This window comes from Montipora capricornis, chromosome 8 (genome assembly GCF_036669925.1).
Source record: "Montipora capricornis isolate CH-2021 chromosome 8, ASM3666992v2, whole genome shotgun sequence".
Classification (NCBI taxonomy): Eukaryota; Metazoa; Cnidaria; class Anthozoa; order Scleractinia; family Acroporidae; genus Montipora; species Montipora capricornis.
Genome location: NC_090890.1, coordinates 50,294,588 through 50,309,587, shown reverse-complemented (window position 1 = coordinate 50,309,587; position 15,000 = coordinate 50,294,588). Strand labels below are relative to the sequence as shown.

Below are 15,000 nucleotides of genomic sequence, written 5' to 3'. Positions count from 1 at the left end.
CCTCTTGAAGCATCTGGTAAGAAATCACAAAGTCAATTTTCTCTTCTCATCCATTCCGTTGCAGAGGCATTTTACTGAAAATTAGTGGCGTGGGTCATCGATTCTCCCGGCTCTAGTGTACTAGACATTGCAGGTAAGGACGACTATTCCCTGACTTTTGTTACTAAAGCCACTTTTCGCTAAGAACCAAGCAACATCTGCATCGAGACAGTGTTCGACGAGAGTATGCGCTTAAGTTCAAATAGGCTGAATTGTCAACGTAACTGGGGCGCAGCCGAAGGTATTAAAAAATGTACCATTGAAAGCTTTAAAAACGTGGAAGGGCGGTCAGTTGATGCATTCTGAGAAGTTTCTAATCACTGGTACCAAATCTAGGGCGACTGACACCGAAAAACTTGGTCTGAATGTGGCCTGAAGATAGACCAAGAAAGTATTTTGCTATCACGGTTATGTTATATGAAGGGCTGCCTCTGTGACCATTAAATAACTGATGAGGCAACATCCTTGTCCATGTTATCGCTTTCTTGAGGTTGGTGTTTTACTGCGCGGTGTACATCGCCTTTTGTTTTTGAAGTGCCCGACCAGCTTAATTTTAGATCCTCTCTGATCAACTAGGAATTTAAATAATTCATCAGTGGTGAGTCGGACACACTCAGGGATAGTCGGCAGCATTTTCTTTGTTCTCATGACAGATTTGAAAACAAAGGCCTCCGTTGTTTGACGAGGACGCGACGTTTTCTTCTTAGAAATCCGATGCTCAGTGAACTTGAGCTTTGACATCTCCTTATTCGCACGAGTTTATCACCAAGTAAATGTATAGGTTATCGCAATGCCCATTTTTATCTTTTGTTTCCATGTTTTGACATCAGTGAGGCTAGAATTGTAGCTTTACAATAAGATTAAGCTTACCAGGAGAATTCTCTGAGATTTTTCCAATGTCTGGATCGTTAGACAGTGGCTCAATCTGGGTGTCGGTTTCCAGAGCGTCTATTCTTTCCCTTTGCTTGTTTAACTCTAGTTCAACTCTTAAAAACCCTCCGCAATAAAGAGCAATCGACAAAACAGAAATAATCGATGCAAACGATGGACAACTCTTTTGAGCAGCCATTTTCATTTTCAGTTCTCCCAACAATGCCGCTCTGTCTGAGATGATACTTGAAGCCGCGTTAACCGCGTGAATGGGTAATTTGCCAAATTGTCTTCCACGGATAGATTAGGGGCTTAAAAGTTCACATCGCGATCGGGTTGTATTAGTGACACAATCATTAAAATAAACACAGCAGGGCGTTTACACCTATATATAACTATACCAAATCAAATAATTTTAGCATTCGCAAATTAAAAAAAAAATCTCTGTGTCACATTTACGTATCTTTTCACAAATAAAGTTCTCACGGGGACAACTAGTAGACTGCATTCAGAGGCTCCGAGAGTTGTTGCTGGTCACCAAAGGCAGATCATGTTTCAGTTATCAATGTGATATATATGTTTAAAGAATTAAGGTTTTGAAAACGGACAACTGGAAAAGATGGACTGGACTCTGGACTGGACTCTGGACTGGACTTTGGACTGGACTCTGGACTGGACCCTGGACTGGACTTTATTAAACGAAGTTAATATTTAACCAATAATATAACGATTAACCGTTTCTATTTAATTATTAACCAGCGAGAATGAGAATGAGAATGGATGTCTTTTTCAAAGGGAACATAAACGAAAAATCTAACAATGCTGCCCAGTAACTTTCAATTAAGTCAAGCTACTATTACGTGAACACTGTGACGACGATATATCTCATGCGTGCGCTGTCTAAAGAATATAAGGGTGCGTTCGATTGACCCTATTCCGGAATAAGAATACGTGGAGTGATGATTTAAAAAGGCATGTTTGGCGTTTTGAAGCAACAAGGATAAGAAAGATATGTTTGAAATAGCATTTTAGCAGGTGTTTGACAATTTTGATGTGAATCTCCATCAAAACGAAGGATTTCTAACTTCTATTCCACGTATTCCTATTCCGGAATACGGTCAATCGAACGCACCCTAAGGAATGTAGTCCAATTCAATATATTCGATATGTTAAGCGCGATCGCTTTGCGCACTATTTCTACAATTGAACCAGGTAGAATTGCAAACTAAGCACTTCAGTTGGTTACAGCGGTAAATTAACGTTACAAACCCCGCCACTTATACGCTTTTCTACGATTGCTTTAACGCTGCGAAGTTTGAAGTCATCACGTGACAGTGTTCACGTAATAGTAGCTTGACTTGATTGAAAGTTACTGGGCAGCATTGTTAGATGTTTCGTTTATGTTCCCTTTGAAAAAGACATCCATTCTCATTCTCATTCTCGCTGGTTAATAATTAAATAGAAACGGTTAATCGTTATATTATTGGTTCAAAATTAACTTCGTTTAATAAAGTCCAGTCCAAAGTCCAGTCCAAAGTCCAGTCCAGGGTCCAGTCCATATTTTCCAGTTGGCCAAGATTATCACCAATGATTCTAAAGCTCAGTTACTCAAGTGAACAATATTGATCGTTTCTATTCCAATTAATTATACTGTATTTTTCCTGTTTTGCTCGCTCTTTTCAACATAATGTTGATCAAAAACGATTTCTTAAAACATGAGGCTTCATTAATTTGATTGCCTAATTAATGAGATGCTTTTTATAAGAAAACTTAAACCATCCCTAAACGTGCGAACGGACTCCATTCGCTCGAAAGTATTCACTTGTGATCCTTTGTTATTATGCTAATCCGTAGAGACTATAGAAATGAAATCTTCCGTTACTTACTCACTTTGTCTTGAGAATGGTATCATGATGACGCCGAAACGTCGGCTTTTAACTTAACATTTGCTTAATAATTATAATAATAATGATAATAATAATAATGATTGTTTAGATGAATAGTCGACTTCATGTTTTAATTTAGCGCAAGTTGCTTGGAAGAGAATTCCACAATTTTGGACTAAGTCTTGAAAACGAAGAATTTGGTTGAGCCTTGATTTGTTGACATGAAAATTACCGGCATGCATGCTTGTATTGCATGTGCGTGAGTTTCACGAGATATGGTAAAAGGACTTGATATGTTAGGGGATCAGGGGGTGGGGCAACATGAGAGGATATGTCATGAAGTGAGAATCTTGTATTGTATGTGCGTGAGTTTCACGAGATACATTAAAAAGTCTTGATATGTTAAGGGATTATGGGGTAGGGGCAACATGAGTGGATATATATGTCATGAACTTGACAGCCACTGCTTTAATTAAGACACAATATATTAACAAGTAAGATATTAGCGAAAGTAAAAGCGGTTTGTATGAGCCGGTCGTCAGTGCCAAAAGCGAGGTGCAAGCTTTTAAAACCATGCAGAAATTTTGTTCGTATGAGTTTCAGCGGCTTGAACCCAGGCAGCTACACCATTGTATGTATAAGAAAAAATTAGGAAACAGTAGATTTAAACCCTTAAAGTACTAACCACGCATGTATGCGTGCCGTGTTTGCATTTTAAGCGTCCCAGCCTGCATAAAACCATCCGCTCTCTGTTTTATTTCAAAGGCATACCTTTACCCACATATCATAATAATGCATGCTACCTGTCGGCAGCAATAATGCTGCGGATTGGCTTAATGCTTACAGGCATTAAGGAATGAAATTATGAATCAGGAATGAAATTATGTAATCTTTTGAATGGAATGTATGGAATGTAAGGAGATACCATATTGATTATATAATTGGTAAAGTTAGTAAAACGTCAATTGTCATCGCCACACCAGACGTTATGTACCAGCTGATTCACTTCTTAACCCTTTAAGTCCGAAGTTCTTTCTATTATTTTAGTACTTTTTTGACGATAACGGTCTGCAGCAATTGGCTTCGTCGTATGAGAAGTTCTCGTTGTAACATCTGCGGTTTCGGGTCAATGTGGGCTCAGGTCTAGGCATCACGTGCCAAATGTCAACGGTTCGTGTTCGGGGAGTGGGCGAGTTGGCTCCGTTCAATCTGGGAGGTTTATCATTTTATAAGGTAATTTTTCGGACAGAAGGCTGGCATCATTAATTAAGCTAAGTCTAGCCAATCAGCGGCTGTGTTATAACAGTTAAAATTCTGCCTGTGTGGTTGACTTTTGCATGTTAACAAAATAATAATTATAATTGTCGCTGCTAATCGCCGTCGCAAAGTACAGCAACGACGCAGCTCAACAAGGTCGAACCGATAGCATACAATGGCGCCTCTGGCAGCCGCTATACGGTCCATGTGTGACCTTGGAGCACAGCTTACAGCCAGCTGGAATCGGCTGTATGCTGGTTTTTGCCGAGGGGGGAAAACCGGAGAACCCGGAGAAAAACCCTCGAAGCAGAGAAGAGAACCAACACAAACTCAACCTACTTATGGCGTCTGGTCCGGGAATCGAACCTCGGCCACATCGGTGGGAGGCGAGTGCTCTCACCACTGAGCCATCCGAAATGCGACCGAAATTTTATTTATGAATTTTATTTCAGGTCTGGCAACTTGAATTTTCCAGCCGTTTTGAAAACAGCCAAAAAAATCAAGAAATAAAATGGTCTGTAATGCGACCCACCCCTTCCTTTCTAAAGTCAAATTTAAAAAAAAGGGGTCTGGCTGTTTCTCAAAATATATTTTCTTTGCAAGGCTCGATTGCACAGCTACCTCCCAGAATTGGCATTGCAAGTTTTTGTGTAATTAATCAAAAGAATGTGGTCGCGTCCTTTCAAAATTTTCATTAATGGTTTGAATACTAGCCTCCTAAGCAGGAGTTCTTAGGGCTTCGCCATGTGTTTCTCCCCCACTAACGTCTGCTGAACGAAAAACCACTTCCGTTCTTGGATTAAGGACCAATCAGAGGCCGTTTTCAAGTTTTGGGTAAACTCTTGCTTTATATGGCATTCTTTCGCAGCATGTGATTGGCTATGCACAACACACTTAGTCAATGCTGATTGGTTTCTTTAAATAGTGGGCTAACACCCGTTGAACGGAAGTGGTTTTTCGTTTCAGCAGACGTTCGTGGGGGGGAACGTGTGACGAAGCCCTAAGAACGTCTGCGTGGGAGGCTATGATTTGTGCTACCTTTCAAACGTTTGTGATTGCACTTAGGACACATTCTAAAATTGTTGATAGTTAAAATTTTATTTTATAATTTGTCAATTCGTTGTTCCATATTGTTTATCAAAAAATATGGTATACTAGGCATCACTATTCTTATTCCCTCGCCTTGTTTGTTTAATTTTGAGTCCTCAGCCTTACTTACAAGATTGACAGACATTGAAATTCCAGTCCTTCCTAAATCTGTGCTACTAACAACCATCTGTTTGAATTTACTTAAGGTGGCTCAAACGGATTTCAACAATTTGGAGGAAATGTGTTATTAGAAAGATTAACTCTACAAAACTGTTTTACTTAATGGCAATGCTGTGGTACCATATGAAACACCAATAATTGCTTAACAATATGCACATGTTAATGTGACGTAATATATTATCATGGCAACAAAAGAGCCTTTTGTGTGTAAGCTCTTAAGACGAACTCGGTGACCTCAATTTTTTACTGCTGAAAAGTGATTAGCAGGTTAAGACAAAACTCTCTGCAAAGTTTTAAAATGTTATCTAAAGCGGATTCAGTGTCGTCGCAGACGCAAATAACTCAACTCGTTTGCACTTTGGAGATATATTTGGAAACGTATTTGAATAACGAGTGCGGTAAAGGACGAATGTGACGACGGACTTAACAAGCGAAGAAAAATAACGATGAACACCTAACTAGAACAAAATTGGAACGAAACTGAGTAACAATAGCCCAAAAAATTACAAGATACTTATCATTTTATATATGGTATTATGCAAACTAAAACTACAATTGTAGCAAGTAGCTAATTACATTGTTAAAAAAAGAATATTTAAAACAGTTAATTCTAGATCATTTACAATAAAGCTTGTACGAATGGTTCGCCCCAGTGGATTTGACTTTTGCGAATTGAAAGAATTCCTCAAAATACAAGTGCGATAAGACAAACACGATCTTATAACATTCACCAAGAGAGAAATATGTCCTACGACTGGACAAAGATGGCCAATGTAACGTGTCACAACGCTCTTCATAAGACATATTACCTCTTTTTTTGCCTAAGAGCTAATCTTGATGCGCGTCTTTGCACGCTCTCTATTGCATGAATGCCTTTAACAAGATATGGGTTCCAGACTGGAGCAGCATTCTCTAGAAGTGGTCTGACCAATGTTTTGTAAAGCAATAAAAAAGTTATTGTATTTGCTGTTCCAACAGTCCGTCTTATTAGCCCTAGGACTTGGTTCGCCTTATTCACCATAGTACTAATATGTTAATATTAGTACAAAATTGTAATTCAAATGCACAGAAAGGTAGATGGCACGGTTGTAACAGCTAGCGCTGCCATAAGGTTACAACATTGAAGGCACTAACCGTTAACGAATGCCAGTTGGTTAAAGATATCAGTTACACACCTTGTTTCTGAAAATGACCCTAACTCTAACCTTAATTACGTGTTTGAATGTTTTGTATAGTTAGTTAAGCGAGTATCCACGTTGAATATGTCTGTACTTACATCGCAGTGTACAATGGGAGGTGAGTATGAGAATGTATCATTTAAATTAAATATCGTCTGTAACTGACGTCGAGTCCGAATCGTGAAGAACAAGCTTGAACTGGTTGGTGTTTTTATTATCAAACCCCCGACTTGCAGTTGGCTCGTTGGCACAATTCGTAAAGTGTGATACCGCAGAGATCGTGAGGTCAACTCTTGTTAACATTTGGGAATTTTCTAGGCTTTGCCGCCTTTCGATGCTGCTTGGGTAACGTTATACCTACGATGAACTAAGATCTTAACACATCACAAGATTTTTAGTGTGTAACCTGGCTGGGCTTTAATCGTAAAACAGTTCAAGTGGGAATACGAGGAAGGCTTATGAACATGTGTCTGCCATATGGTCCACATTGATGGAACAAAACCACATGCTGTTCTTTTCTTTGGGGGGTGTGGCGGGGGGCGGGGGGGAGGGGATTTCCGAAAATCAGAGAGAACCCACGGACAACCATCGGGATCTAGCGCACCAATAAAGCGATTTAAAGTTATTAACCTGGTAATAAATCAGTAAGGTTTGGGGGCGAGTTCCTTTGCCATTATGTCACGGTTTACCGCAAGCTATGAACACGGAGTAGTTGCAGTTGGTCAAACACCTAATGCCGGAGAGCTGACTTGGCGAACATACGGAATGCTGCTGTAGGTCAGGTAGTGAAAAGGACCAGAGACACTGAAATGGATCTTATTGATCAGCATTTTTAAGCCATAACGACAGTTACTTCCGGTGTGTTTTGAGTTCACAAAATTTTGGCAAAGAACTTTTTTTCTTGGTTGGGGGAGGGGATCGAGGTGTGGTGTTTTCCGATAGTGTTGATCACAGACAGTCTTCTCAATGTAGATGAAATATAACAATATCAATAGCTGTCCTAATAAGTTACCGTTATATTTGTTTTCCACGACATTTACTGACTACTACCAATCATGAATACTCCGAATACTAGTAATGAAAACCGGCAATTAATTTTAATCGTTTAATTAGCTGTACAACATAATAGAAATCAAGTTCAGTTTTGTTTCGAACCTTGCGTCGGCCGTCTGTCCCGTTTCAACTCCCTCTCAATTCGCAAAAAATATATATATTTTTTAATATTTGACATTTGTAAACGCGTCCACGTTCCCTTAAAATAGAAAGCTTGTGTTGGCCAAATCGAATTGAAATTTTATTGAGGCGCCAAAGCAAACAATTTCTTAAAAAAAAGACAAACCCGCAACAAACAAACAAACGAAAAACACTCAATCATGCTCAGAAACGTGGGCGAAGTATTTTCTTCAACAAAAATACGATTTCAATAGTAATCTGGAAACTAATTTTTAGAGCTCTTACTACTAAGCGAAAGTCACATATTCCGAATTAAACTAAATTAATTGAACTCATGATATGCCGTTAAAAATTATTTCAATGAGAAATTAGAGGAATATGTTTGCTTTGGGTGAAAAGATGAATGTTCTCCCGACGAACGAATGAAATTCTGAGTAAACGTTCAGTGAAGTGCACTTCAGAAATGTTGGTCTTATATTTACAGCGCTCATACATGGCCAGCGTTTGAAAGACAGTCTCTTAAATTTGGTAAAAGAGGAATTAAAAAGTTTACACTGGCTAAAAATTCTTATCGTCTCTGACGTTTCGGGTGCAACTGTTGCCTTCTTCAGCAAAGGATAAAAAATGCAAATGTTTAACGGCGTCCTGCATAGTAATATTAAATATCTCGAAAGAATTCCTTAAGGTAACAAGTCGCTAATCCCAAGAGTATTATTAATGAAGCTAGAAGTTGTTAATGTTTTGGTATACGCTAGGCAGCGCTATGTGTTCGTTTACAGACTTCTTATCTCGCACGGAGTGCTACTGTTCAAGAATTAGTCTTTGTCGCCACGTCGGTGACCTGTCAACAGTTTCCACATTCTCCAAATCTATTTCATGACTGTGGAGCATATGGTGTTTGGCCAACAGAGAATTTTCATCCAATGTTGCTATGGCCTTTGCGTGTTCTTTTACGCGTGTTTTTCGCGCGCGTGATGCCTGGCCAACGTAAACACAATCACAATCTTTACATTTGATCTTGTACACGATCCCTCTGGAAGCCTCTTTCCCGATTTTGTCTTTTGGTTTTTTGAGTATGTTGAAGATGGTACGAATAGGCTTGTGGGCGACCTTGATGCTAAAACTTCGAAGAACTTTTGCGACTTTCTCTGAAAAACCTTTGGCATAGGGCAGGAAAACTAAACTACGCTGGTCGGTATTATTCAATTCTTGTCGTCTATTTAGTTGGCGGTCACTGTGAATGAAATTAGCGGGGTAGTTATTCGCGGCGAGGGCTTTCACTACTCGCTTAGTTTCCCTAGATGGTTCCTCCTTGGTGGAGGAAATGTTCTTTGCGCGGTCCATGAGAGTGCGCACGATCCAGCGTTTATGCTGGGGATGGTGATGTGATTAAAAATCAAGGTAACGGTCAGTATTGGTAGCTTTCCTGTAAACAGACAGGGTGATCGAGCCATCTTCTTGTCTGGTTGTTTTGGTATCGAGAAAGGCAATGGAACCTTCTGATTCTATCTCGATTGTAAATTTGATGTGGGAGTTGATGGAATTGAGATGTGGGTGGAATTCGTCTACGTGTTCCCTTTTTATGCACATGTGGCTGTCATCTACGTATCTAAACCACCATTTGGGAGGGTTCGGGGCTGTTGAGAGAGCCTTTTCTTCGACATGTTTCATGACGAGATGGCTAAGACAGCGCTGACTGGGGATTCCATCGGACAACCGAAAATTTGTTGGAAATGGCTGCCTTAAAATACGAATAAATTATTATCGAGGACGAACTGTGGAAGTGCCATGATATTCTGGATAGATAAGTTGGTTCTCTCCGGTAGTGATTGGTCAGAGTCCAGTCTTCCTTTCACAAATTCGATGGCTAGGTGGGTCGGAATGCGAGTAAATAGTGACACGACGTCAATCAGAAGGTTCCATTGCTTTTTTTGGCGGAATAAGGTCAATCGAACGCACCCTTAGTTTGTTTGTTTGGTTTTTTTTTTCCGTTTGTTTTTTCCTTGCATACCCTTTGCATGCATATATCGTTGTTATTATTTGTTGTAGTTATCGTAAATACAAATCAAATCGATATGACTTGTTATTTAATTCGGTAATTACTGTAATATTAGAGACCTTTAGATTCTACGACGAGAACGAGAACGAATACAAGTTTTGACTGTCCGTTTTTAGCAAAAATACTTAGCAAACGTATAACCCGTACGATTAATCTTACCATTTCTTTGCAGTATAGGTTGGGGTCACCTCGCAGCTCTTACAAGGTCTCACCTGATTGGAGACCACCCTTGAGGTTTAACAAAAGAACAAATAACAGAAACAATGGACCCTAGGCCTAAAACAAAAGGGCCATTGTTTCTGTTACCCTAGGCCTAAAACAAAAGGGCCATTGTTTCTGTTATTTGTTCTTTTGTTAAACCTCAAGGGTGGTCTCCAATCAGGTGAGACCTTGTAGGAGCTGCGAGGCTACCGATAGGTTGCTCAGTTATTCTTATTGCTGGTAACTGAGCCTTTTTGCTGATTGAAATATGCCAAAACTGCTGCCGCGTTGTTGACTTGTTTTGACACGACGACATTGTTGCAAAGCCTTGTCTTTATTTTATTTTATTATTTTTTTTTTTAATTAACTTTGCCAGTCAAGCTGGCAGAGCGCCACAACAGCTTGCACCAATTTCTGTGGCCCCTTTTTTTCCCTCCCAACCATGATAAACAACAGAAGACAACGGGAACCACGTGCCCTACTCTTAGCGACAAGTGTGTGGGTTCTTTTACGTCCCACAGGATTATTAACATTGAAGGGTTGTGAGACGGGACCTCCGGCTTATCGTCCTTATCCGAGAAGACTTGAAAGTCTAAGCATTTGCAGGTGTAGTTACAAAGTCAGGACTTTCTCCTCAGTTATTTAAAGACCGTGAGTGTTGGTCCGGCAGGAGTTGAACTCGCGAACTCCCGCGTGACAGTCTGGTGCTCAACCAACTGAGCCAACTGAGCCACCGGTGCGCGGTACTGAAATGTACTTGTACTGAAATGACGACGGTATCACGCTGGTTTGCGTGCGCTCACTGTTGTTCTATGAGAAAATCTCGTACTTGCAGTCATTCTCGACCTAAAATCTAAAGCTCTCTATGAAAACACATACGGGAATGGTGTCAACATTCTTATTAAACCATAACACTCTAAATATGGTGACCTGATTAAACAAAAAATAAAAGAGCGCTCCGGCCGAAGTTGAACTCGCGACCTCCCGCGTGACAGTCTGGTGCTCAACCAACTGAGCCACCGGTGCGCGGTACTGAAATGTACTTGTACTGAAATGACGACGGTATCACGTTTTCCCGCCAAAATGACGCTGGTTTGCGCGTGCTTACTGTTGTTCTATGAGAAAATCTCGTAGTCGTTTTCGTCCTAAAATCTAAAGCTCTCTATCAAAACACATACGGGAAGGGTGTCAACATTTTTATTAAACCATTACACTCTAAATATGGTGATCTGATTAAACAAAAAATAGAAGAGCGATGACAATCTTTCCGTCTCGTTCTAAGTGGTTGTTTCGTAGAATACCTAGACATCAGTGGGAGTGAAATAGTTTCTTCTTCCTCCTGCATAAAATCTACAGGAATAACCAGATGAAGAATACCCTGGGGGAAGGGGGTAATAGTAGCCACAAGATGTGTGCGAATTTCCGTTGCTGGCAGCGTTGTTTGATATGTGGATTTCGTATCCGCCACCAAAGGTTGGTCTGTAACTGGAACATCTGTATATAGCGTGACTCTTCCATAGTGACTTGACCTGCAGCTTCACAGGAGCGTAGCCATCGATGTTATACAGTGAGTAGATAAACGATTTACTGGATGAAGCATAACCACAAGAATTTAAAAGGAAACATTACCAAACTTGTTTCTAAAAAAATCCTCGTTGTTGATGATTATGATTATGATCGTGTTATAATATTTATTACATCCATTTAGAAATCACTGCTGATCCTTGCAATCTGATTGGCTCTCAGCAGTGAGGTTTATTCCCACATCGCTGTATTTTTTGCTCTAAATCGCACCATTTCCCCAGCCAATTAGAAAGGAGCACTAAAACCAATCAAATTGCGGGGGAAATGAAAGACAAAGAAAAAACCATTGTATGGCAAATTTTGCAACCTTTGTTCCCAACTGGCTCAATAAAATGTTGGTACTAACTGCAATCCTAATTTTAGCTATAAATAATGATAGTATGATTTCTAAATGGGTGTAATAAAGTGTGCTGTGTTCGATTTTGAAATGACGCCTATGGTTTCAGACCAAATTGCACTCCAATCAGTTCAATTACCATTATAAATTCTTTAGTCTGAAATGCTTGCAATCCACCCCACTTACCCCGGCTAGCTAAAAACAGCTCGGCGATGAACGTGTGATAGCTTTGACAGCTAACAAGCTCAAAGGGGGATTCCCATATTTGTTGACCAAGTGAAGAAGATACTCCTCCAAACTTTGTTCCTTTTTGCCAAGAGCTTGAGCTTGAACTCGCGACCAAATTTCATCGATTTCTTCGCTCAGGTAAACATTAGATCTCAAGCAGAGGTACGCGCGTGTGTGCATGTGGTTGGGAATTTCACGCATGCTCAAATGGCGATCTTAGCAAATTCCAATTCTGTGACGTACGTTGTGCGATGGAAAAAATGCGAAACTTTCATGTAAAATATTTCTAGTTTTCTTAGGTGAAATTTCTTCAAATTTTGCAGACCTGTAATTACTGTTTACGCCTTCCGTCTGCCTATCAAGATATTTTGTAAGACATTTTTTGAGTGGAGCTTAAAAACACAAATTCGTTAAAAGCGACGAAACTACCTTTGTAACCCCTATTTTTTTGGTCTTCAGAAGATCCTCTGGACAAATGCCATGTAGTTGCAAAGTTAAGGAAATTTTAACCGAAGGAAATGGAAGAAAATCAAAATAAACACTGTAAACAACCTGTCTTTAGAGAGTTCCAGGTAAACCTCCATTAATTTAACAGTGATGTTTGAAAAGAGTAGTTCTGTCTTTTAGAAGTGTACTTTGATAGACTTGAGAGAGGTGCGTTTAAGAGCAATGCAAAAATTCCCATTGATGGTGGATACTAGCGTGTGCCAAATGAATAGCAAATAACCATATGGAGCTACCTTAAGCTCCAACTTTCCCGTTCTCTTTCAGCATATAGACTATTTCGAATATACAGTTGCCATTTTGATTTCTATTAATATAAAATATATTATGGGATACTCAGGAGGCAAAATACATATTCATTTGCTCCCCTGAGTATCCCATAATATCCTTTTAAACAATAGAAATGAAAATGGCTGCCGTATCGTCGAAATAGTCTATTTGCGTTCCAGTATGGTGGTTTTTGTATCATATCAGAAGCTGCAAAGGGCATATTGTTTAAGATATCAGATACACACAATTCTGTTCTTTTTTTTTTCTTTTTTTTTTTTAATGTAACTTTGAGAATTGTTGTTAGTGCAAGGAGTGAAATCTTTCTAACTTTCCTGTAGTAAAGGTTTTGCCTAAATGTTCTGTGTCGTTAAGGTGGGTAGGTGAGTGTTCTGTGAATGTGTCGGGATATAGCGGACAAATAAAGCGATCTAAAGTTATTAACCTGGTAATAAATCAGTACTGTTAGGGGGAGAGTTCCTTCGGAAACGGAAAGCTGCTGTAGGTCAGGTCGTGAGAAGGCCCAGAGCCACTGAAATGGATCTTATTGATCAGCATTTTTAAGCCATAACGTCAGTTACTTGCGATGTGTTTTGAGTTCACTAAATTTTGGATAAGAATTCTTTATCTTGGTGGGGGAAGGGATCGAGGTGTGGTGTTTTCCGTTAGTGTTGATCAGTCTTCTCAATATAGATAAAATATAACAATATCAATGGCTGTCGTAATAAGTTTACGTTTTATTTGTTTTCCAAGGACATTTACTGACTACTACCAATACTACTCCCAATACTAGGATTGTAAAAGAGCAATTAATCTTGAAATCGTTTAATTAGCTGTACAGCATATTACAAATCAAATTCAGTTTTGTTTTGGACTTTGATTCGGCCTTCTGTCGTGTTTCAACTCCCTCTTAATTCGCAAAAATAATTAATATTTGACATTCGCAAACTTGACCACGTTCCCTTAAAATAGAAAGCTTGTGTTGACCAAATTGAGTTGAAATTTTATTCAGGCGCCAAAGCAAACAATCTGGTGAAAACAAAACTAAACCGTAAAAAATATAAATAATAAATAATAATAATAATAATAATAATAATAATAATAATAATAATAATAACAATAATAATAATAATACAATAAACTAAACCGTAACTAACACCCTCTTTTAAATGCTTGCAGAAACTTCGGCGAAGTATTTTTCTCAGCAAAAATACGATTTCAAAAGTTGATATACACCTACACCTACTCGGCGAAAGGCATATAATAGATTCGGAAAATTTTTAAGGCAAATGTCTTCATCTAATTAATGTACTTTGCCATTTTCTTCCTGAGATTTTTTTCACTTTTAATGCCTAGCCAAGGGAGTAAAATCTTTGGGTCTTTTCCTTTGATGACCTGAAAAATCTGCTTTACATTAATCGTTTTGCGGACAATTTTTGCGCTGAAAAGAATTGAACTGTATTAATCGGACGCATGATAAACCGTTCAAAAATTATTTCAATAAGAAATTAGAGGAATATGTTTGCTGTGGGTGAAGAGATGAATCTTCTCCCAACCAATGAATGAAATTCTGAGTAAAGACTCAATAAAGTGGACTTCACAAATGCTAGTCTTATTTTACAGCACCTCTCATACTAGGCCAGAGTTTTTGATAGCCAGTCTAAGTAAGCGCAAAACAGGATCTCTCTTAGCAAGCCATCACTATGTACCAAATATGTTAGGGCGCGTTTGATCGACCCTATTTCGGAATAAGTATACTTGGAGTGATAGTTTAAAACGGTATGTTAAGCGTTTTGAAGCAACAAGGATAATAAGGATATGTTTAAAGTAGACTTTTACCAGGTGACTGACTATTTTAATGCGAAATTCGTAAAATCGAATAATTTCTAACTTCTGTTCCGTGTATTCCTATTCCGGAATAAGGTCATCAATCGAACGCACCCTTAGCTTATTTTTTCTTTTTTTTTTTTTTTCCCCTTGCATACCTTTTGCATGCATACATTGCTGTTACTATTTGTTGTGGTTATCGTGAATACAAATCAAATCGATATGACTTGTTATTTAAGTCGGTAATTACTGTAATATTAAAACACATACGGGACGGGTGTCAACATTTGCATTAAACCATAACACTCTAAATATGGTGAT

The 15,000-nt window shown here is 39.0% G+C and overlaps 3 protein-coding genes across 4 annotated transcripts in view; all 3 read right to left on the bottom strand.

Moving 5' to 3' along the window:
• Nucleotides 1-1,156, bottom strand: part of LOC138060636 (peroxidasin homolog) — a 6,737-nt gene extending 5,581 nt beyond the window's left edge. For both annotated transcript variants that reach the window (XM_068906475.1, XM_068906474.1), the window contains exon 1: nucleotides 910-1,156. In XM_068906475.1, coding sequence (XP_068762576.1) covers nucleotides 910-1,114 — 205 coding nt within the window. In that variant the 5' untranslated portion in view covers nucleotides 1,115-1,156. The remainder of the gene's footprint in view (nucleotides 1-909) is intronic.
• A 7,317-nt stretch (nucleotides 1,157-8,473) lies between these two features.
• LOC138014099 (uncharacterized) lies at nucleotides 8,474-9,016 on the bottom strand. The gene has a single exon (XM_068861127.1). The coding sequence runs from the start codon at nucleotides 9,014-9,016 to the stop codon at nucleotides 8,474-8,476; it is 543 nt and encodes a 180-aa protein (XP_068717228.1).
• A 4,555-nt stretch (nucleotides 9,017-13,571) lies between these two features.
• Nucleotides 13,572-15,000, bottom strand: part of LOC138060633 (uncharacterized) — a 40,686-nt gene continuing 39,257 nt past the window's right edge. Inside the window, exon 5 of the mRNA XM_068906469.1 lies at nucleotides 13,572-15,000. This exon is cut by the window's right edge and continues 383 nt beyond it. The gene's annotated coding sequence lies outside the window, so the exon portion shown is untranslated.

What these genes read in the sequence shown, in the direction of transcription:
- LOC138014099 (XM_068861127.1), bottom strand. Translation starts at nt 9,016, where the DNA reads ATGGACCGCGCAAAGAACATTTCCTCCACCAAGGAGGAACCATCTAGG.